At 39.1% G+C, this 24,144-nt stretch overlaps 3 protein-coding genes across 5 annotated transcripts in view; 2 read left to right on the top strand and 1 right to left on the bottom strand.

Annotated features, from left to right (window-relative positions):
• Window positions 1–230: 230 nt before the first annotated feature.
• Window positions 231–2,788, bottom strand: LOC148357936 (uncharacterized). The gene has a single exon (XM_088345406.1). It carries the CDS (start codon window positions 2,779–2,781, stop codon window positions 1,741–1,743), a length of 1,041 nt encoding a protein of 346 aa, XP_088201532.1. The 5' UTR covers window positions 2,782–2,788; the 3' UTR covers window positions 231–1,740.
• A 239-nt stretch (window positions 2,789–3,027) lies between these two features.
• On the top strand, window positions 3,028–13,013 carry bud23 (BUD23 rRNA methyltransferase and ribosome maturation factor). Its single transcript, XM_088346211.1, has 12 exons — window positions 3,028–3,211; window positions 4,713–4,750; window positions 4,951–5,046; window positions 7,177–7,259; window positions 7,484–7,580; window positions 7,668–7,764; window positions 9,204–9,254; window positions 9,336–9,421; window positions 9,488–9,533; window positions 9,606–9,667; window positions 12,362–12,451; window positions 12,529–13,013. Exons 1-12 carry the CDS (start codon window positions 3,167–3,169, stop codon window positions 12,581–12,583), a joined length of 846 nt encoding a protein of 281 aa, XP_088202337.1. The 5' UTR covers window positions 3,028–3,166; the 3' UTR covers window positions 12,584–13,013.
• Window positions 13,014–18,996: 5,983 nt separating this feature from the next.
• LOC148357934 (syntaxin-1A-like) overlaps window positions 18,997–24,144 on the top strand; it is a 142,687-nt gene continuing 137,539 nt past the window's right edge. For all 3 annotated transcript variants that reach the window (XM_088344967.1, XM_088344969.1, XM_088344968.1), the window contains exon 1: window positions 18,997–19,391. In XM_088344967.1, coding sequence (XP_088201093.1) covers window positions 19,362–19,391 — 30 coding nt within the window. In that variant the 5' untranslated portion in view covers window positions 18,997–19,361. The remainder of the gene's footprint in view (window positions 19,392–24,144) is intronic.

Below are 24,144 nucleotides of genomic sequence, written 5' to 3'. Positions count from 1 at the left end.
ATGTTATGCAAAAGAAATTGAAAATTTTCAGCCTATGAGTACTTTAAAACATGGACTTTTATTCTATAGCTCAGTGTTTTTCAACCCTTTTTGAACAAAGGTAGACTTTTATTCATAAACATGTTTGAAAATGAAGTTATGTCGAATATTTCACGATACCACCTCATGTAAAAAAAAATCAGTACAAATTTTTTCAATTAAGTATATTTTCCCACCAGGAGGCGCTTAAGTCAAGTCATGTGTTTATTTGTGACACCCTTAATCACAAGGAGTCTCAAAGAGCTGCACAGACCACAGATCATTGCAAAGCATAGACTATTATTACACTATTCCCTGATCTAAAACCTACATGAGGGTACGGAAAAACACAAAAACCTCAACATGAGGAAAATGAATAAACCTTGAGAAGGGACCGCACATGAGGTCATCCCCCTTCCAGGAGGACCAGGCTGTAATGGATGTTGTAATAACAATTAATAAACTGACATTGTCAACATGAAATATAGGTCATTCATAAGCTATAGAATAGAAGTGTGTTTTAAGCGTAGATTTTAACAGTTACACTGAGGTTGCAGATTGAATCTCAGAGAGCAGAGCATTCCACAGCAGCGGGGCCCGAATATAGAACGCTCTCGAACCTGCGGATCTCCACACTGTTCCTTTAGACTTTCATGTTAAGGCTGGGGCCGTAAACTATCACCCTGTGGGCTGCAAGTTTGAAACCCCTGTTCTAATGTGTTTTACGTAATTTGCATATTTTTCACATAAATGCAAAATGTGGCAACACAATACAATTAACGCAGATGTGCGAAGGCTTCTATGAACATTCTGTCAAATAATTATATTTCCCCCCCAAGAAAACCTTTCCAGACAGCTGAGATTCACCATATAATACATGAAAAATTATGATAAATTTCATATTTATATATGTCCGGGAGCTGGCGATAAGTCACCTCATTCATTAAAGCTTAGAAAGTTTCTGGGTGGTCATTACCACCCTGAACAAGCGCACAAAACTGTACCACTGTTTTGGGAATTTCTGTTGCTGCTAAATATTACTGCATTACATTCAATTAGACTGTTGTTGCGATGAATGTTTCATTGCACAATTATTACAACTTAGTACAGTCTTTAAGCACTATATCGTAAATGTTTTTAAATTAGTATTCCTGTTTTTCCTTTTCTCTTTAAAGTCTTTCTTACATGTTTACCCTGGAGTGTCATGCCTAATTTCGTTGCATACAATGTTTCATTGCGTCGTTATCAATGACAAAAAAAAGGCAATTCAATTCAAAGCATCCAATAAGAGTTCACTCATTGAACCACGATAAGAGTGACTTTCTGGTAAGTGAAGCGATTGCATTGGAGGGTCCTGTGTACTTTATATAAAGCTAATTTCATGACACTGTTTTCACAGCACTACAGTTGATTCTTTTGGTTTTCAATGCCATCATTTGGGGCATGAAAACACATTTAATGCAACCAAACACAAAGCTTCACATGTTCAACTCTGATTCAGAATGGAGAAAAACTAAATTAGATGAAGTAGTGAAATTCTGAATGTAATACCCAAACATTCAGAAGTGTATTTTAACAGTAGATGATGAAGGAATTTACAATTTTTGTCACAAACGCAAGGCATCAAGAAATTGCAACTGGATAGCTGAGTCGGTCCAATTTTTTAACGTTTTACAATAATTGTAAATTTAAATAAAGGCTCCAAAAGTCCCACTAGCGCTACTATACGCTCATTAACATCAAGCCGGCGATCAGAATCAGCAAGCCCACTGTGCCCTCCACCATCTTTTCCTTCCTCCATTGACGTAACTTTGCCTCGTACATCTCCAACTGTCTGCGCCTTTTGGCTCGCAATTCTTGCTCCCTCTGCAGCTGCTCGCCATAGTGAGCCTGGTAAAAGGCGTCAAAGTCATACATGGGTCTTCCTCCTGTTTGAGAGAAGCGCCTTGAAGTGCTCTGGTGCTGCTGTGCTGATCCAGGAGATCTGCTTGGAGTTTCTTTGGAGGATGCTCGTACTGGACCGTGCACATCAGTCATGCTCAAGATCCCCCTATCATACTTCCTCCTCAGATTCTTGTTGCCGAGTACCGTGTAGGCCTCGCTGATCTCAGAAAAGCGCAGCACAGACTCTGTACTGCCGGGGTTTTTGTCGGGATGGTAGATGAACGACTGTTTGTAGTAGGCTGTCTTGATTTGGGACTGTGTGGCATTGGGGGACACTTTGAGGATGTCATAATAAGCGGTCCTGTTTCTGTACAAGGGGCTATCTTTGGAGTCTTTAGTCCAGCTGTAATTTCTGGATTTGAAAGAGATGCAATAACACGTGTCTGGTTTATGCAGTCGGATGAGGATGCAAAAAGCTCGCAGTTGCTGAGCTGACATGAATCCACCTGATGGGTTCAGTTTACAGGATATGGATCCTCTGCATCCAGAAGCTCTCCTAGATCCAACTAAAGAATTGTTTAAAACATAAAACGGTTCTCCAGAATGAAAAAATCCAGAAATACGAAACGAGTTCACGTTCAAGCAAATGTCAGTCACCTGATCTATGTCTGACATTCGCCTTTTGGGTTCTGTCGTGGAGGTTTTCAATCGAACTCCCTCTTTCCACTTAAAAATAGATGTATTCCGACTTCCAATCAAAGTGCAACTTTCTTTTCGAGTGACAGAAGAGTCCCCGGAGCAAACAGTTCGACTATGGGCGAACCTGAAGCCAGAGAGTCTGTGAACTCCGATTCCAAATTTGTGTACGACCTCCGCCATTTTGCCCGACTACGTCATCCAAGAGGAAATACAATTCAACTTCCGCGCCAACCAATCACACAGTTTAATCAGTTACTCCCACTGAACAATATCCCCCTTATTCATTAATTTTCTTAGGCCTTACTTACTGCACAAAAATGAGATACGAAAGTAATTGTATCCCCCCCCAAAGAATTGATAAATATCTAAAAAATAAAAACATAAATGGAAGTTTGTGCGATATTGAAAATAGCCACTTGGGGGCGCCACATCATCTCGTGCCATCCGTAAAATTCACCGAAGAAGACGACTGATCACACATGTTTTACTGCCTTGCATTACTTTAAACTTATTTTTGATGAGTAAACTATATTAAGGTATTTGTATACGAATAATAACTTCTACGATGAGCTCATGTCGAAGACCAGAGCACAAAGCTCCTCCAGATGTGGTCAGTGCTCGTCTTGTTGTTTGTTTATAGCATCTTTGCTAACCGTGATTTCAAAGTAAACTGAATAGCTTGGAAATGAAACAGATGTGTTCATTGCTTTACCCTAAAGCAGGGTTCAAAAGTTCAAAAAAATTGACGCAAAGAGATACTTTTTGATAAGCGATTAGGACTAAGCGCTCCCAATTGTATATGTATATCCTATAGAGTGCTTCGAGGTCCTAAGATTACCCACAATGCATTGCTTGCGGGCATTTTGGAAGTCAACAAAGCTTTTCACTTCATTCTTATTGTTTAGCGAACCAGTTAGATTCTACATTGTAATGCCGAATACGTGCGTTATTGTTGGCTGTTGTAGCCGATGGGAAAAGGGTGGGAAGGGCTTCTTTAGACTTCCGAAGTGTATTTACGATCAGGGGATTGAAGCTCAGGAGAAAAGTGAACGGCGAAGACGAATGTGGCTGGCAGCTATCAACCGGTCGAATTTGCCAAAGCTTGACTGTGTTCGTGTTTGTTCTGACCAATTTCTGACAGGTAAATTGAATTATTTATGATGTAGAAATACATTTTAAAAAGGTTATGGGACATGTGTACTTCATGTACATCTGTCGACACCATTCAAGTATGGCTAGGTTAAATACTGTGTGCACAGAAACATCCCGAACCCAACCAGACACAAATCTGTCGTAGGCTTCCATACTTTTGTAATTTTGAAAATCTTTCAGTTCACAAAAGGGACTTGGGTGGAAAATAAGATAGTTGACAAGTTCGATGTAAGTCACACACGGCAACAAATCGCGATCAGACTTCCAGCCCTTGTTTTTAATTTTGTAGGGATCCAATTTTCCAATAAAATGCAACTTCGCAGCATACCGCACACGTGCTTCCTTGTCTAAACTCTCCACGTAGTTTTCCATAGTGTTGACAAAATCCGTACACAAAGCTAGTTGAGTAAATAAATAGACAAACTGAGTAAATATTTGCTCCTCTCGCTATCGCCGCTTGTAATCGACAGACTTCCAAGATGGCGGCACGAAGCCGTGTTACTATTTTTAGCACAGAGCTCGGAGCCCTCTATAGAACAGCTTGTTATTACTATGTTGTTGCAGTGTTATTACCAGGTTATAATAATAAGATGTAATGTTTCCCTATGGCACATTGTCGTATCATGCCAAAGGTCCCCAGTTCGAGACCGGGTGGAAACATATGGGCTGGGCGCCATCACGCTGTACTCGCTCAAGACATACAACAGGGAATGCTGTTTCTAGTGTTTATGGGATCCAACCAACCAGGGTTAATATAGTTTCAGTCAACTCATAAACATGCCAGTCAGAAATCATATTTCCTCTAAAATCACAATGACTAATCACTGGTGAGCTTTTTCTATAACCAGTTCACAAGCTGCTCAGGTGTTCATAGGTGGTTACTTGGTATCCCAGGTGTTGTGCCTGATAACAAGATTCTTGTTTTACCTCTGAATTAGCTCTATTTTATTTATTTTCAGTTTTACAATGAAGAGGAAGCCAAGAAATACTCTCAAAAGTAAGTCTCTAAACTAGCCCGACTTTGTCTCTTCTTGTTAAACAAATGGGTAAACAATTTTTTTTGGTGACAAAAATAGAAATTCCATTTGTATCTGGACATTTCTACATTCAAATTTTCTTATGATTTCACCAATGTTTCCCTTTTTTCATCATTCCACAATTAATTTTTAATATATACTGTATCTGTTTTTTTTCCAGCTCTCGTATGATTGAGATTCAGACTCAGATGTCAGAGAGAGCTGTGGAGCTTTTGAACCTTCCGGAGGAACAGCCCTGCTTCTTACTGGATGTTGGGTGAGCTCACGAACTGGTACAGTAGACACCCAGGGTATGACATTAATCTTGTTTTGTGACTGGGGAAAGAAACCAATGGTAACCTCTGGTTACTCCAGGGAAAAAATTAAAATTGTATATGCATATTGTACATGCATATGAAGTATGTGCCTGTGTATATGAACAAATAACATTATGATAAAATGCACATGTAAAGGGAAAAATTAAATTGTATTTACAGTAAAATTCGGACTATAACCCGCAACTTTCTCCCCAAGCTTTCAACCCCTGCGCCTTATACAATGATGCTGCTAATTTGTGCATTTTTTACTAACGACCGCTAGGGGCGCCCGAGCAGTATGGGTATGAGTGAGACAGGTGGACTATAAGTATCGAGGAAGACGCAAGTTTTATGTAACTTTGCCCTTTGTACATGAATAAAACTAGCATAAATAGGCCCTCATAATGGAAAAGGTGTCAATCGAAGGGGAGGGCTAACTACGATATTTGGAATCCTTTTGCGTGTCTGTTTATTTGTAAATGGAAATAATGTTGCGAAATGAACGGATTACAATAAATGAAATGAAATGAAATGATCTGCATTTATATAGCGCTTTTCAAGTCAATGACTTCCCAAAGCGCTTTACATTTCCCAATAGCGGCCGTGATCTGTGCAGCCATGTAAGGCGCTAACCTGCTTATTGGGGGTATTTCGGGTTCAGTGTCTTACCCAAGGACACTTCGACATGTAACACGGACAAGCCGGGATTCGAACTGGGATCCCTTAATCCTAAAACGATCGCTCTACCTCCTGAGCTACAGCCGCCCAAACCATCAACTTCACACGCTTCCCTGCACGACATCCTCGCTTCTGTTTTCTCGTCCAACGAAGTAAAGTTTAGGGGGAATTTATTTTTATTTTATTTTATCTGTCGGCATTATTGTGTGTTTTGGAGTAAAAATTGTACTCTGTTGGATTCTGTTGATTGTCCTTGATGTAACGAAGCCATTTTTGCGGACATTCAGAGAAGTTGAAGACGGTCAGGGGACATAATGGTAAGTTACCTCGGCTTTATAGTTTTTGGGTGTCTTGTCTCGGACTGATGGTGATGTTTCTCTGATGAGCATATTTTGAAATGGTCATCATATTTTGAATCCCAAGAGTTATAGCTTTCCAATAATATGAGGGATGACATATTTCCTTGACTGGTGACATCGTCCAGAAACGTAGTAGTTCATCAAAAGTCTGGCAGCCCACCGGCAGGCTGTCGAAATGTTAAGGGGTTAAGGTACCATATATTATAAAAACTCTGTGTACCGTCTTTCTTTGTTAGTATCTCACGTTTTAATGTGGCCATGTGCACCTTGTAGTCAGGTGTGGCTTATGTATGTACAAAATGTTTTTTCCTTTAAAAATATTGTGGATGCGTCGTATAATCCGGTGCGCCTTACAGTTCAAATTTTACGGTACATTTGGTGCTGGTACCGGGGAGTACTGGGTGAATACAGTAGGGGGAGAGCATATTAAAATTAAAACTTCCACCTGTGCTTATAGTCTCTTTAGCGCATGACAATGTTGCTTTAATTGCCTCCTTATTCTTAAAAATGTTTCTGATTGTCAATTGGTTACAGACATATTCCTTTGTGAGAGTAACAATCTGTGTGCCTCCTTCATGATATCTTGAATCTAAAGCTTTGTTTCCATTGTTATCTTCCTGCTTCTACCTTGACCGTCTTTGCAAGTCCCATAGCTAAACACATTGGCTGTCACACGAGATTCCGAGTTGAATGTAAAGAAAGGCATTGTGAGAAGAAGTTTAGTCATTAGTAAATAGGCGTTGACATGATGCCGTGACACTAACCAATAAAATTTGACATCGACCAGTAGTAGATAGGCATCTTAGAGACATATGAGGCAAAACCGTAAAAGTTAACTTTCGTAATTTTTGGGCATTTGAATGATTTTGATGTTGATTAAAAAATATATATCGTAAGTTTGTGATCCCTTAACCCTTGGTCTGTTGTATTTGCTTAAATGCATATATGTGGCCTTGGTGCCAAGGGTTATCCTTGTGAACAAAAATAATCCATATGTTTAACCATTTTGCATACATTATATCGATTTTTTTCCTTTTTTTTGCTCTTTATTAGATGTGGATCAGGGCTCAGTGGTGACTACCTGACAGAAGAAGGACACTTCTGGGTGGGAGTCGACATTAGCACTGCAATGCTAGGTAATGTGCATGTTCGTCAATCCCACCGATGTCACTGCAATGTGACATGCAGTACAATAATACATTTATTCTGGAGTGATCAGAGACGTCACATGATAATTTAGTGATCATTTATATAATTGCACATGATGTACTTAGAAATAAGATAATATTAAAATACATTACTGAGCATTTGTGAAAACAATGAAATAAATTTGTGTGTGTGTGTCTGTATTGTTTGTCAGATGTGGCGCTAGACAGAGAGGTGGAAGGAGGTCTCATTTTAGGCGACATGGGCCAAGGGATGCCTTTTCGAGCTGGAACGTTTGACGGCTGTGTGAGGTACAGAGGGCAAAAATGTGGATTGTGTTTTTCCATTTATACCCTCAGACATTTTTGTTTTAATGTCCTTGTATTTGTCCCCTCTAGTATTTCTGCTCTTCAGTGGCTTTGCAACGCCGACAAGCGCTCACACAGCCCTCCGAAGAGACTCTACACCTTCTTTAGCACTCTTTATTCTTCTTTGGTAATTTTTTTTTCAATATCATCGATTTATGTTAAAGACACTCATTGCTTTTCCAGAAAAGCAATGTTTGGAATAGTCCTAATCAACATTTATTTAGCATGTTGTATGTTTTGTATTTCCCTTTGACATGTGTGAGTGTGTGTGAATGGTTAAGTGTGAAGCACATTGTACAAGCGCTTTGGGAGGTCTTCATTGACCTGAAAAGCGCCATATAAATGCTGAACATTTACATTCATTTTGTATATGTATATATCAAATAAATACAATTATCATTAATATATATCATTATATTCAATATATATATATATATATATATATATATATATATATATATATACACAGTGTATATGTACATTTGTATTTTTTCACACATCTTTAACTTTAATTAGTTTTACTTTCACTGAAAGAAAACCTCCAATTTTGTTACACGGTAGTATAATGACGATAAAGCCAATTTTCATTGATCTATTTTTATTTATTGTCATTTTAGGCAAACGTTAACTGAATTGTGTTCTTTATCACTCTCACTGTAACTAAACACCCAACTAAAGTGGGACAACTCAATACATTTTGGGGGGCTTAGGGTTTTTTTTTATTCTTGTTTTGATTTTTAAATATAGTTGACCTGCAAGATAAATTGTGTCAAGCTCATTTTAACTCTGGGGACACACAATAGAACATTCTCTCAGGGGCCGGACTAGTAGATTTAGGAGAAAGATGAAGAGAGGGAGAGAAAAAAGAGAGTGTGGGACAAGGAAAGAGAGAAAGAGGGAGGGGGGAGAGAGAGCGAAAAAGAAAGAATCTAAGAAGCAAAAGAGAAATAGCAAGAGAGGTGGAAAGAGAGAAAGGAATCCAAAAGGAAATTGAGAGAGAGAGAGAGAGAGAGAGAACACAGAGAGATTGAGTGAGAGGGGAAAAAAGGAGGAAAAGAGAGAGAGAATACAAGCACAGCGTTTGTAAGAGGCACTTGGCTTTGGCAACATCAAGTGGACATATTTCAACCTGCAGCTCGTTTTTCTCTTGCGCCTCTCTCAGCCGTTTTTCTCTTGCGTCTCCCTCAGCGTTGTCTCGCGGGCTTGATCCGGCCCGCAGGCCGCCTGTTTGGCACCCCTGGTTTAGTGCCTCCAAGTGATAAAAAAATGTTAAAAAAAGTAATAACACATGAACTATCATGTAAATGTGCATTTTTAAATACTTAAAGAGCAGGGGAATTTGCATTTATTTTCCATATTATGAACGACATCTAGTGGTCAACTAATAAGCACTGTCTCTTTAAAGGCTTTCACCTTCTCTCTTTGGGTCTATGATTCTGTATTATACTATTGTGTGGTGCATAAAATTATATGCAAATTGTTCTTTTTTGTTGATTTGTTGATGTTGTTTTTGAGTTTTTCCCAAATAACAAAAGCCACAAACCTCTTTCCTTGTCTACCTTTCAGACGAGAGGTGCCAGGGCTGTTTTTCAGATCTATCCCGAGAACTCGGAGCAGGTAAAATCGGAGCACAAAATGTTCCTAAATATGCTTTCAAGACATTCTCTCCTTTATCCTCCTTTTTTCCTTTCCTGGCAGTTGGAACTTATCACATCACAGGCAATGAGGGCGGGCTTCAGCGGAGGCATGGTGGTGGACTACCCCAACAGCACCAAGGCCAAAAAGTCTGTCGATCACTCAGTGGAACGCTCGTATATTTTCTTGGTTTAACTCATTTTGCCTCTGTCCAGGTTCTTTTTGTGTCTTTTTGCAGGTGTGAGTGGCGTCCTGCCCACGGTACGTTTTCTAACGATGAACTAAGTAGCACAAAAGTATGATGTATATACAGCACTTATTTCTAAATTTCAGGGTTTGGGCTGCGAAACCGCTGAAAAGAACGTCCCCAACCAGGTCCAGTATTCAGGACAAAGGTAAAATGTTGGGAGTGTTGTTTACATAATTGCAATAACTTGCTTCTGATAATTCTATTACCATCTCTGGTTGATAAGCCTCCAGTCGTCTTATCTCTGTTTATGATATTACAACGCCACCTCAAGGCAAACACGCACTGCTAGAAGATTGTTTAATTCATCTTTTTTTCTAGCAGATTCTTTCGTATATGCAATTAAGCAGATAATGAGCTCTTTGTGCGTTTGTTTGCATGCTGATATATGAGCTCCTCTAATGGTTCTCTTTACCGTCCGGTCTGGCGAGTCCGTCGTGACTGTAATAGCTAGATTAGAAAGAAAAGCTCGAATCCACTTAAGCAAACGAGTCTTGTTTACCGAACGTGGCATATCAATTGTTTACCTCAAATGGTCTTGGTTACCGGATGCAATTAAAGCAATGTCAAAAGTTAAAATGTTAACAATTTTAAGCATTAACTGAGTTAAAGCTTTAAATCCACCTAAATTCAAGTGTTACCTTTTGATTTTATTCTTTATTTTTTTCCAATTTGGTTGAAGACCTAAAGAAGCCTTTAAGGTTCAACTCGGAGGTTCAAAGTAAAAATCCCTCAACCATTTATTCCTGTGATCAAAACGATGTTTTATGTACAAAATTGCAATGCAACTGATGCTAATACTATAAAAGTTTCAAGAGCTAGCTATATAAAGTTATAGCTTTATGTTTGCTAACTGCAACATTAATTCCGGTCAGGCAATAGGGTGAAAATGTCCAATTTGTAATTCAATTATAAAACAGAAAATATTAAAATACATTTAGAAAATAATAAATCACTTAATATGACTGAGAATACTAAAGAGTATGTTGTAAACAGGGGGTTAAACATTTTTTAATGTAGAAGTTGTTTTATATTCTAAGATGAAAAGAATAGGAACTCACTGTCCAAGGATCCCTTTACCACTAATGTTGTAGGGGCACTACTTCGTGTGGTGTGTCTTGGGCTAGTAGAGCCTGACGACACCCATTCCTCTTCAGAGTTTTGGGTAGGGGTTTTCTCTGAAGCAAAATACGATAAAATAAATGAGAGCAATACAAAGGAAAAAGGGCAAGAACAATTAGAAAATGAAAACACGAGAGTCAATCTAATAGAATGTTGTATGGAAACCTTTTGTTGGCCTTTGGAGTGATTGGAGCCACCAGGCTGTACTTGCTCAAGACACAATAAGTTGTGCCCCTACGACTCTAATGATTAAGAGAAACAACATAGGTTGAATATATCAACCCTTGGATGCAAGACCTAACGGTACATACTCTTTCATGAGTGGGGTCAAATATTTGTGGGAAATAAAATAAAGATACTAATGGCAAGACATGTTTTATAAGGAATACCTGGAATATGAAAATATTACCAACTTTATTGTTCTTAAAGAATTTGAAGAATAACAACTCATGGGTCATTTTTGACACCACTTAATCACCCTAGGGTTAAAACTTGCACAAGTGTGAACAATACATACATTTATATAATAATTATGTATATATGCAATACATGTTAACATAAAATATTGATACTTTAATATTACCTAATACAAAATTTTAGTTTAAAGGGACACAATGGAGATAGGATTGGAAAATAAATTTGTATAAAAAGATGCATTTTGTATCCCAAGATTAAAAAAATGAATGAACAATTAAAATGACATAAAATGTTGAATAGAATAAATCCAATAAATCTAATACATTGGAAAAAAATAACAGTAATAATATACAAAATAAATGGCAATAATATAAACATTGCATAGATTAACTAAAAAAAATCAACACATGGGGCGGCAGTAGCTCAGGAGGTAGAGCGCTCGTCTTGGGATCAAGGGATCCCAGTTCAAATCCCGGCTCGTCCGTGTTACATGTCGAAGTGTCCTTGGGTAAGACACTCAACCCCTAATACCCCCAATAAGCAGGTTAGCACCTTACATGGCTGCCAAGTCGCTATTGGGAAATGTGGAGCACATTGTGAAGCGCTTTGGGAAGTCATTGACTTGAAAAGCGCTATATAAATGCAGATCATTTCACTTGTAAGCATTCTGAATTTATTTAAAACATGCTAAAAATGCATAAATAATAGACACTTTTGTTATTACTCGATGCAAAATAATAGTTCAAAAGAATACTGTGTGGACAAGCATGGAAACACATAAAAGCGGTAAATTGTATCCGAAGATTTTAAAAAAATGAGTAATGAACTATAAATATAAAATGTACAATGAAAAATGTAATCAGATAAATCAGCCTAATACATTGAAAAAGTTTTCAAATAAAAATACCAGAGGCAGTAAAATAAACTATACATTGAATAAATTAAAATCTGAGCAAGGGTAAAGGATACTGTATGGATATATATGATGAATATATGTGTATGCATATACAAATGCAAACAATGTTAACACATACAACTTGATTACTCATCCATACATAAATTCAGAATTTCATTTCATTTTTTCATGTATATTTTGTAATTGACTTGTCTGGGCTTCGGGTGTGGGTCAGGTTGGTTCATACCTGGACTCTTGACCCAGCAAGCCAACAGAAAAACCTAACAAAAGGCCGTCGTCCCGCCTGGCCTGAATCTCCGTCAGTCGGGTTTTCCTGCCTTTCACACCAAACAAGATCTCTCCTGTGAAAAAAATCCGAATAACCTCCTCATTCCGTCCCACTCACAGATGCCGCTTCAAAAACATGAAAGGGAAGTCGGTCAAGAAGAGCCGAGATTGGATTCTGGAAAAGAAGGAGAGGAGGCGGAGACAAGGACGGTATGAGATCCTGCGAGGTTTCCAGAAATCCGCGTTCAATTTTCAAATTGTGTCTCATGTGTGATGTCGTCCTTCAGGGAGGTGCGAGCTGACTCCAAATACACGGGACGACACAGGAGACCTCATTTCTAGGGTTAAATCAGGAAAACCCAGGCCTTCACTAACACACAGTCACCGTTACAGTAAACAGACTTTTTCCTTTTTACCTGTCCTTTTTTTAGGCCTGACTGAGTGAAGAAAGAAAGTTCTATATGACTTGCTGACATTACTGACCATGTTGTTTCTTTATCAAATGAAGAATACCGGATTCTTGTGTTGCATTCCCAAGGTGATCTTCCTGGGCTCTATAGTATTAACATAAAAGATCATGAATTGCCGTTAGTAGTTGTCCTTTTTTGTGTAACAGCAACAGTCAAGCATAGGCTGACGAAGGCCACATTGTTATTTCCAATCACAGTGTATTTGAACTGGCTCATGATGGTATTTATATACAAAGAATACATTTTCAAATATTTCACAAATGATACTTGCACGTATTAAAAAATGTTGATGGTGTCCAAGATATATTTCCTCAGTCAAGTCACATTTATTTGTAAAGCCCTTGATCACAAGATGTCTCAAAGGACTGCACAGGTTATAATGACACCATCGCCCGATCTTAAACCAACATGCGAGCAAAGGAAAAACTCAAAACCTCAGCACAAGGAAAATTAGAAACCTTGAGAAGGGGCCTCACAGGTGGTAATCCCCTTTCCAGGATGACCTGGGTGCAATCGATTTAGCATTGGGTAACAGTAAACAAAACATAGCAAAAAATGACAGGCCTAGCTTAAAATTATGCTCATTTGAAAATTTTTCCAAAATGATTTTACTATTTACTTATTCCTCCATTAAAATGAGAACACGTCGTTAATATTTAAAAATAACATACATACATATATATAATCAATTTGATATATTTTTTTTCACTAAGAAATTTCTGAAAATGTCAAGCCATAAATTGAGCAGCTTTTAGTTAGAAGCTCAAGTGCAAATCACATTGCCCAGCTTCATACTTTTTAGTGATATTTCCATTTAATCAATTTCAATTAAATAAGTTTTCACACCATAAACACAGGATCTGGTTGGAAAAAGAGAAATATTGTGATTTTTGATACTAATAAGATGTTAAACTAGATGTATATGTCAGAAATATAATACAACTCGATTTGTTTATTTTTTTTCCTGAAATATTGAAGTTTCTGAGGTTAGGTTTTTGTTCTCCGGTTCAGACAGTTTTATGCTTCTTTTTGTTTGGTTTCTGAGGTTTGTTTTTTTGTTTTCTGGTACTTAGTTTTGTTGTTTTTTTTTTTCTTCATCTTTTTTTGTTACTTTGCTGGTAATGTTTTGATTACACCATCATATATGAGCACATGGCCTTGACTCCTGCTTCCTCTATTTGGGTCCACTGCAAAATCACAATGTAATAACAAACACATGATCAAAAGCAACAATAAAAATGTCGAACCGGATTTTCCTCACAGATGTAAGATACACTGAATTATGCAGGGATCAGAATTTTCCGCGGATCCGCGGATTTCCGCTGTTTTTGAACCCCAAAGGCATTCCGACTTTTTCACTTTTTCTCTTGCGTAGCAAACAAATTCCGCCCTGGTTTATTCCTGGACGCTGGCTATTTCAGCTGAAAATGAAAATCTCCATTCTGATCCCTGATTATGACTTAAATTGTATTATTTGTCTATTCACAGTAAAGTTATTCAACAAAAGAATCAGCGATTAAAAATAGATTTGAAGCAGCTTAATGGAAAGTGCAATTCTAGGAGGGGAAGGGGAAGGAATGCGCACGCAGTTGCACTTGACTTGTGAGCTATTTTGAAAGCAGATCCACGCTTACTTAAAGGTGGGGTGCGTCCTTTAATATTTTCTCTTAAGTATTCTATAACAATGCCCAACAGAGTTCAAAGAGCCCTTATACTCTTGTATACACTTTGCCTTTCTGTTTTCATCATAGTTTTTATCAGAGCTTTTCGGGGCGGAACACATTAGGTTCAAGGAATGGGGGCCGGTGAAGTGCAGGAGAGTGACGTCATGCTCGTTCCTGTAGTTAAATTAAGAATCTATTTGTCTAGAATGAAAATCGTGAAAGTAGAAAACAAGAATCCTGCTTTTAGGAGATCCCAAACGCCAACCCCAGCCCCAAGAAAGATGAAAAAATAAGCTTATTTGAGCGGGTCTAAGCAATGCTCGTACTTGCATGTGCAGTATGGATAAACTGACTTGAGGCTGGCATCATGACTTAAAACCAGGAGATGGCGGCAGAGTTTACTAAGTTCCGAACTCCGTACAGCTCTTTCAAAGGCCCAGTGTGTAACATTTGACCACCGGAGGGCACTGTTGTCCAATATGAACGAAATTTAGTGCCACACCAGGCAGAAAAATGGAAGACAAACATGGCGGCGACCACTAGGTATGGATTCCTCTATGTAAAAATGCAAATTTCTCGACCTATTTTTTTTCTAAATATATAAATTTGTATGATCGTCCATGTATTTATGCCTTGTTTTCAAATCAATGTGTTTTTTTTTTTTACTAAATTGGCGCTTTTTTTACTACTAGGAGGCACTAAATATTACACACTGTCCCGTAATGATACATTAGTGCCTCTTTGTGGTAAAACTAAACTTAATTCCTTACAGCACAATATTGATATCAATAATAAATAATAAATCAATATTACACAAAATATCATCCAAACATACTTTTTAAAATACTGATAGGTTGAGAAATGAGTATTTTACACAACATGAAACTCACCTAATCGGAGCTGACATAATTGCTATATCTTGCTACTACGGGCACCCAAAAACCTCAAAAAGGTTGGGCATAAAAAAGAAGAAATAGCTGTGCTTTAATTACTTTGAGTCTCTGGTTTGTATTCTCCCTTGTGCTTTTATGCGCTCGTTTTCGGTTGGGGACCTATGGCTCGCATATATGGCTCTTTGCATGAGTACAAATGGCTAGGAGATACAATGAAATATTTCCGTTAGCTTAGTGTATTGTCAGATACAAGGTTGATTGTGGCACGTGCCAAGCAGAGACAATACCGATCGACCAAATAGTTCAGTCCAAATAGTTCAGTATGTAGTACAGAATTTTAACTACAGTTCATTGTTTGCAGTATTTTGTGGCATTTCTACTAAAACCTTTGCTTGCACCATGTTTTGAAACCATTATCTCGGACAAAATGACCCTAAACTCTTTTAAATAACTGCGGGAGAGACTCATTTTAAGTGGTACATTTCTATTGATGTGAGACACTGGCTGTAGCATTATTGATGATTTTATGTAATCATCAAACATCCCACCGTGAAATAAAATGTGCTGAAATATTTGCTTTTGTCCAGGGAGCGGTTTTGGCGGTTTTGTGTCTCTCTCAAATAAAGAAATACAAATTATTTTTGCTTTTATAGCCACTTTGGGTCAAAAATGGTTCCCAACCCCTGCACTACAATGACATCCTGTGGTCAAATCATACGCAGTGTCCCTTAAAGAAGTATTCCCTCATTTTGCAACTGGCCGTTGATGTCATTTGAATTCCAAAATTTCCATTTGGCTATTTAAAATTTGATAACTGCACATACAATGGTACCGAAGCTCACTCCCCCTTATATAAAAAACATAACACCCTTTGCTGAATGTTGTGCTCATTTGCATGATATCGTGGGCATAACCAGCCTTTTTTGGGAGTGCTCAGGCACCCCCGAGTTCAGCTTCAGCCACTTTCAAATGTCCTTGTAAATCAGTGTGCCACATCAAGATCAATAACTCGCACAATTTTTCTATATCCAACAGAGCTGTGATTTTACACCAGTTCGAATATACAACATGGATATACATTGAAATCGTATAACTGACTAATTTCTTTCACTATTCTTGTTTATCAATAAACTAGAAAATAAATGTGAGCAACATGTAAAAAGGCCTTTAGAGATCCATGACTTCAACTTTTTACCACAAGAATCAACCGTTCAACATCAACAATGAACTACTATCAAAAAACAAGTGATATAGACAGATACCATACCATTCATCAATGAAATCTTATTGCAGAAAATATCAAATTTGAAACACGCACACACGCTTCTTTAATATATTCGCCATCAGTAAATGGTTTTTCGTGCTTTGCTATGCAGTGAGCAATGTGATAGCTTGCTACAGTGGTGGTGTTTTAGCAGTGACAAAGGTTTTTACGGTCTATGTTTGTTTGCCATACCTGGACACAGGGCGTTTTAATGTCCCCCCTTGAATTCATGTTCATGTTTCGTCTCGTAATGACGTTTAACACTTGATGTGCGAGGTACAACGCTCTCGAGGAATAATGCACAAACCTCACAGTCATTTTTTGCACAATGCCCTAGTAGTCTGTCCACGCCGGCTGAAAAGAACGAGATTTTTTCGCTGGAGGAGCTGTCATGATTTATTCATTTATCGCGCATCGGTGTTTCTGTGGCTGGGTCAAAACACGGATTTCTCCCCCTCTGAGAGAGGCCGTGTAGACACACACTTGCACACGGAGCAGAAGAGGAGGGGAGCTACCGTAAAGCCTCTAAACAACACTGTGCGCAACTGAAAATGTCTACATTTCAGGTAAAAATGCGCATTTAAAAAAATAATCATTATTTTGCCGTGCGCTCGCATGCCACTGCTGGAACACACACACATATATATATATATATATATATATATATATATATATATATATATATATATATATATACTCTCTCTCTTCTCTTCTCTCTTATATACATATATATATACACACACATGTTGCCGACCCCTGCTGTGGAGGCACCGTTGTTACGGTGAGAGTATGTCATTCTAGAAGCCCAAAAGTGCAATTTTTCCATATCTGTCAACCTGTACGTTTTTAGAATAGAAAAGAATAGAATTTACTTTTATTGTCATTCTTTGTAACAATGCACACAGAACGAAATGTCGATACAACTGACCCGTACAGTTAGACTGTAGCGAGCCGATGCAGCCGCAGCCAAACAGGGCGCAGCCGTTTTAGTCATTGGGTGACCAAACCCCCCAATTCCAACCCTTAATGCTGAGCGCCAAGCAGGGAGGCAATGAGTACCAATGTTGTAAGTCTTAGGTATGACTCGGCCGAGGCTTGAACCAGCGACCTCCCAGTCTCAGAGCTGGCGCCCTACCATCTAGCTGGTGGGACAAGCTGGTGGGTTTTTGCCTAGTTTATTATGCATTTTAAGACGTGTATGACGTACAAGAAAATCTGTACGGAGAAACGCAAATTTGTCAATTATGGGTACCATCCGGTATACACCAACTATCACGAAACGGCAAGTCAAGTCAAAAAAGTTCGCCGCGGTAGCCTCTATCTCGGTATCAAACGAAGTGAGCGTTTGATGCTACTGTGCGCATGCGTCTGCCGCCGTAGTGCCTAATTTCGACTCCCCTGCAGAACCCCCCCCCCACCCCCGCGTGAACGCGCATTTTGCTGCGCTTCCGACAATAGCTTTATTGTTTTAATACGATTGTTATATAGAATACGATCGCTATTGTCGGAAGCGCAGCAGAATGCGCGTTCACGCGGGGGGGTTGCAGGCGAGTCGAAATTAGGCACTACACCGGAAGACTCCTCAACAGCTGCAGAAGTGATGTCTTGCCATTTCATCGCAGATAACATACCTCCAACAGTTGCCAAGGCTTATGAAAAACATGTTTCCCAGTCACAAGGGTGCAAAGGTTTGTATTTTCTGTCCCTGTTAAATAGTCTGTTTGAAATTTAAAATACAAGCATCAATGGTTGATAATGTGGTTTGGTGTTCAAAACAGAAATGCCAACTCATTTTTTCCTCCCAAAAATATCTTTATTTACAAATTTAAATTTAAAGTGTTATTAATGGGTATTTTAGTTACGGTGATAACAATTGTTCCTGATTTTTTTTTTATGAATATGTACAGAATGATATAACGAAACACATGTACAATATAACATGTTAAAGTACATAAGCACGTTTGAAAAAAATATATGGTGTAAGATTTTTTTGTGTTTTGTAAGGGAAAATACGACAGTTTGTAAGGGCCTGGACCCCTGGAGATTGACAGGTATGTTATTCACTTTTTAAAAGGAATGTTAAAAAAAATATTAAATTAGGGAAAACGGTATTGAGACCCACATTTAATTGATTAAAAACGTTTTTAATAAATACCTTTGGCAAAATATTTCAAATCAAATGTTATAATAGAATTTTCCATATTATATCACTTTAAGTGTGCCTAGCACTCCCAGCTCTGAACCTTGAGTCGCCCCTGCACTATATTATTGATTTTATTACAATAAGAACACATATTATATGAAAAATATCTTTAGATGCGTAAAACGGTGGTGTTGTATGGAATATGTTTTCGCACGGTACATGTTCGGCATTGCATTACCCGCATTGGCCTTATAGAGGGCGCTATTCAGCGGCGCACGATGCAAAATACCCCACCTGGGCGTTATCTCTGCGAGTCTTTCGATCGATAGTTAATCTAATCCCAATTCCCGCAAACCCTTACCTCTAGCCACTCCCCCCACGCTCTTTCCAAGGTCTTCCTATCCTTCCCTGCCCTTTCCAAACGCATTCTTTCACTTCCAGGCAACAGGTTCTCCCTAAAACCAGCGTCTCCATCGAGCGAAGAGGAAGTTGACAAGCGCGGAATGGGTTAACACCGTCGGTCCAATCAGCCCTTCATCGGAACCGCGAGAGAGGAGGCAAAAGCAGAAGGGAGGGCGGCGAAGACCGCAAGTGGGGGAATAAGCGTTGCGAAAGCCGCCGAACGCGCATCCTCATCCCGCTTCCAACGTCGTCCGTCATCGCCGCCATCACTCAACCAATCCGCGATGAAGGACCGCATGCAAGAACTTCGACATGTGAGTTTTTCTTGCTTATGGACGCCCCAAAAAGTAGTGAAAGCCGCGCTTAAAATAGTAACAGTTGCCGGACTTGGTTCTGATTCAATTTGGAGCTCGGTGCGAGAGTTGAAGTGTTTGTTAATGAGCAAGTGCGTGTTTGCATCGATCCGAGCAATTAGGTCCGAGAATTGCTCCCGCGCCGCCAATTGCGCCTGTTAAGGGTCCTCCCTCAAGCTTATTTACGAGCCCCCCACTCCCCTTCTCAAAGCCAGCTGCCCCGCCCCGCAAGGCAATTAGAAATGATACTCAATACATACTGTCTGTAGTTTTTGTCTTTGTTTCCATTTGTTAGCGCCATGATGGCTGCTTGTAGCTAATTTCCAATAAAACCAGGGCAATTTTCCATCGAAGCACCAATAATACTATAAGTTTTTGGCGAATGATAAAGAATCTTATCAGTGAGCATTTTCAAAAATCAGGAACGTTTTTCCACTACTTCCACTATATAATTAGTGGAAGCTAAATCTCTGGTTGGTGATAGGAATGAGTGGAGAGGTGTTGTCAAAGGATAGTGGGATGTGTTCTAAGGGATGGGCAGGGCACCTGTATGATGCGGCAGGGGTAAACCAGTGAAAGCTGTCGGGCCCTGCTGTTGAACAAAAGAGTGTGTTGTGTCACCCTGACCCGAGTGACACGGCCGCTTTCTTGTGACCCGTTTCATCTGGAGGGACGAAAGCAAGACCAACTTAGGGGCCGAGGTGCCTAACTTGTCTGGATGTTTGGGCATTTGGGTTGGCCATGGCCCAAAAATGTTTGTTGTGTGTGTGTGTTTTCCCCCTTTTATTTTCTTTGTTATTGTATGTGTTTGTCTTTCCGTCGGTCACCCCTCTCGAGGGATATGACCAGGATAGAGAGGTAGAGAGATTGATAGGAACCTTTTTGACCCAATGAGCCGTATTGGCAAAACATTTGATTTTAAGACACAATTCAGCAAAATCCTCAATTCCTATCCAGAAAAGAGCTAATTTTTCAGCGCATTTTATTTCTCTCTGTGACGTTAGATGATTTGATAAAATTTATGAAATAATAACCATGCCAGAGCCTGTGTCCCATATCAACAAACAGACCACTTTAAATATCCCTCACCCCTCGTTACTTTAGATCATTGAGGCTCATTTTGATCTTCATCTTTTCCGTAAATAATGGTTTCAAAACAAGGTGCAAGCAGAGTTCTTTTGTAAATATGTCACAAAAACTGCAAACTAAAATCTTGTGGAGGGATTTTCCTTCAGCGTGTGTGAGAGATGGTAGCGTGCTGGTTTGCATTGAGACGCTGCCCCACTTACGAACAAGATTCCGGATGATCGGTCGTAAGTTGAATTTGTTTGTAAGTTGCTTCAGTGCTATATTTTGTATGTTCAAGGTTTACATAAGTATGTTTAAGGCTTGTATTAGTAACCAATATTGTTTTGTATTAAAAAATAAACATTTGATAAAATAATATGCTCTATGTAAATAAAGTGAAGATTACTTTTGGAAGATGGGCTTCAAGAGGTCTTCTTATGTGGTATTGAGTGGATGAAAAAAAGCGATCTAACCATATTGTCAACCGCACCAAGCTTTCTTATTTCAAAAGAAACGGCTCGCCTCTTCTTTACACTTTACACCAACAATATTGAATGGATGCACGAGATGTTAAACAATAAAAATGCCAAAGTTCTTGGGCGGCTCAGGAGGTAGAGCGCTCGTCTTGGGATCAAGAGATCGCAGTTCGAATCCCGGCTCCTCCGTGTTACATGTTGAAGTGTCCTTGGGTAAGACACTGAACCCCTAATACCCCCAATAAGCAGGTTAGCGCCTTACATGGCTGCACGGCTGCTATTGGGAAATGTGAAGCACACTGTAAAGCGCTTTGGGAAGTCTTGACTTGAAAAGCGCTATATAAATGCAGATCATTTCATTTCATTTCATTTCATTAGCGTGCTGAAGATACATTATAGAATGTTTAAAACAAGAACTAGGAAGAGGAAGCTGATTTCTTCTTCGGGGGTGGACACCTCCCACAGCGCCACCACACGTCGGTAGTGACAGAAAGAAGCACTACATTGTTGCAGCCTGGTCACCCTGGAAAGAGGATTACTTCATATGCGGTCCCGTCTCAAGGTTTCTTCATTTTCCAGATGTTGATGTTTTTGAGTTTTTCCTTGCCCTCATTTGGGTTTTAGATCAGGGGATGGTGTAACAATAGTCTGTGGTTTGAAATCATCTGTGGTCTGTGCAGCACTTTGAGACTCTTTGTGATTAAGGTCTATACAAATAAACATGACTTGACTTGACTTGACTTGACTACAGTCCTGCCCTGTACTCGGAAAAAGGTGCACATGATACAAAATCTAATTTACAGCAATATCCGGATATTTTTTGACATCCCGAAAAAAATGATCGTATCTACCGTTTTTCGTAAGTTGAATGGTCGTAAGTAGGGGGAGCGTCTGTATTTCTCACCCAATCAAATTATTCTGTGTGCTTGGTTAGTGTTTTATGGGTAATTGCAGTTTGTTGAGTGTTTTTTTTCATAATGTGTCACAATAGTGAACATACATTATTTAATTAAATTCCTTATAAAGGATTATTTAGCGTTGTACAAGCAAAACGGGGTCTGTTGGTGTGACACCTTGAATGTAAATTGTACGTAAAATTCTGTCCTTTATATACTGCACCGAACCACAAGCTGAATAGAGCGTCTTCGTCTATAAATTTCCTAAACCCTACATTGAGTTTATCGTAATTGGAACACAACAGAGAAGTCTGCAAAGCAACATGTTTTTAATCGAGCCTTATGTACTCATGAAAAGAGCCATGTATGTCTCGCAATCTATAGGTTCCCGAATCCTGTCATAAGTGTTGTCTTGGTTTTATTAAAGGGGCATTGTGTAATTTTTACCAAACCTAGTGGTGAAAAAAAATTAAAGTCCCAGCGTATGATATTTGACCACTAGATGGCCCTGTTGTAGCAGTAAGTTGCCAGACAAAAATGGCGTCGACCTTAGGTAAGGATTTCACTATGTAAAAGAAGTTCAAATTTCCCAGCCTGTCATTTTTTTTAAATAAAAAATTGACATTGTATTTTTACCTATGTTTCAGTGCAATGGTTACCACATTTGCCTAACATGTGAAAGGTCCTCAGTTCGAGACCAGGTGTAAACATTTGTTGGCCTGGAGAGGGATGGGCGCCACCCGTGTGATTAAGGGATCGGACCAACCAATTGAAATCAAGACACTAAATATTACACAATGTCCCTTTAACTTATAAACATAAATGAAACCCCTCGACATTAAAAAAATAAATATTATTGCGCGTTCTCTCAAACAATCTGTCTTCCAGAATATTAAGAAACAACATTGTGATTGTTTAAAGCCAGAAGTGGCAAACTTTTCCCAAAACAGAAATCGAATGCAATTGTTATTCTCGCACAAAGACTTAATCTTGCTTCAAGATAAAGCGGCTGCAGACTAAAATACTACCCTCGAGTTAAGATTTTTTGTTGTTTAAATTTGAAAAGGGGCTAGATTATTATTAAACTTTTGAATTTGGTAGGCAATTATAAGGGGAGAATGGCGGTAGTCTAACGCATAAAACACTTGTACTGATGAGTGCTGGTTGTAGCCAAATTCCAATCAAATGCGGGCAATTTAACCCCAAAGCCACAGTAAATGATTCGTTTTTGGCAGATGATAAAGAATCTATGCCGTGAGCATCTCGTGTTGATGTTGTTAAAGGAACAGTGTATTGATGATGGCAACAATCAAGTCAGCTCCCTTCAGGTGAGCATCATGTTGGTTAGATCCCTCAACCACTTGGGTTGTACGGGCATTTTCCTGTGGTGCGTCTTGGGCAAGTAGAGCCTGGTGGTGCTCCTCAAGGTAAAAAAACCTAATTTATGATAAAAAAAATACTACGTTACTTTGAATATTAAGCAAAATACATAAAATATCACTGAAACATATGTTCTGGCCCATGCTCACAGCAATAAGAAATTTGGGATTTTGAGCGCAGCCTTTTGAGTGTAGTTCGCTTTTTGTTTGACGGAATGCAAAAAAAAAAAAGCCGCTAGGCCAGACAAAATGAGTTCTGCTGGTCCCCTTACGCAATGATTCACGATCAGGGATAATGAATCGCAGCTGTGCGAGTGCAGTTCATTTTTTGGTACACATAACAGGAAAAAAAAAGCTGCTTTCTGGTAGCCCCCGCTCTCAAATATATGCATTCAGGGATAATGAATCGCAGCCACACAATTGCTGTTCACTTTTGGGGGGACAGACGACAAAATAGAGCTGCCAGGCCTGACACAAATGTGCTCTGATGGTCCCCATTTGTAGTAATAGGAAATCAGTGACAATGGATCGCGGATGCACAAGTGCAGTTCACTTTTTGATGGACAGACCATAAAAAAAAGCTGACTGACCTGACTCCGCTTGCAGCAATATATGATCATTATTATGGATTGTGGGTACACAAGTGTAATTCACTTTTTGGAGGACAGAAGAACAATAACGGGCCACTAGGCCTGATAGAAATGCATACAGTAGGCCCCCGCTTGCAGCAATATGCGATCGATGATATTGAATTTCGGCTACATAATTTCAGTTCATCTTTTTGTAGGCAGAATAGCAAAAGAGAGCTGCCGAGACAGATAAAAATGTGTTTTGCTTACCCTGCCGGCAGCAATATCCAATCATCGGGACAATGGATTGCAGCCACATGAGTGCA

The sequence above is a fragment of the Urocampus carinirostris genome, chromosome 10, assembly GCF_059441175.1.
Source record: "Urocampus carinirostris isolate Australia breed hairy pipefish chromosome 10, RoL_Ucar_1.0, whole genome shotgun sequence".
Lineage (NCBI taxonomy): Eukaryota > Metazoa > Chordata > Actinopteri > Syngnathiformes > Syngnathidae > Urocampus > Urocampus carinirostris.
The sequence above is the reverse complement of the archived record's forward strand: the minus strand, read 5'-3'. Positions and strand labels throughout refer to the sequence as shown.

Excerpts from the sequence above, each read along its gene's own strand:
- LOC148357936 (XM_088345406.1), bottom strand. The coding sequence starts at position 2,781 with ATGGCGGAGGTCGTACACAAATTTGGAATCGGAGTTCACAGACTCTCT.
- bud23 (XM_088346211.1), top strand. The coding sequence starts at position 3,167 with ATGAGCTCATGTCGAAGACCAGAGCACAAAGCTCCTCCAGATGTG. Across the intron at positions 7,581-7,667 it reads ACGTTTGACGGCTGTGTGAG|TATTTCTGCTCTTCAGTGGC; the intron begins GTACAGAGGGCA and ends TGTCCCCTCTAG. Across the intron at positions 9,668-12,361 it reads GTCCAGTATTCAGGACAAAG|ATGCCGCTTCAAAAACATGA; the intron begins GTAAAATGTTGG and ends TCCCACTCACAG.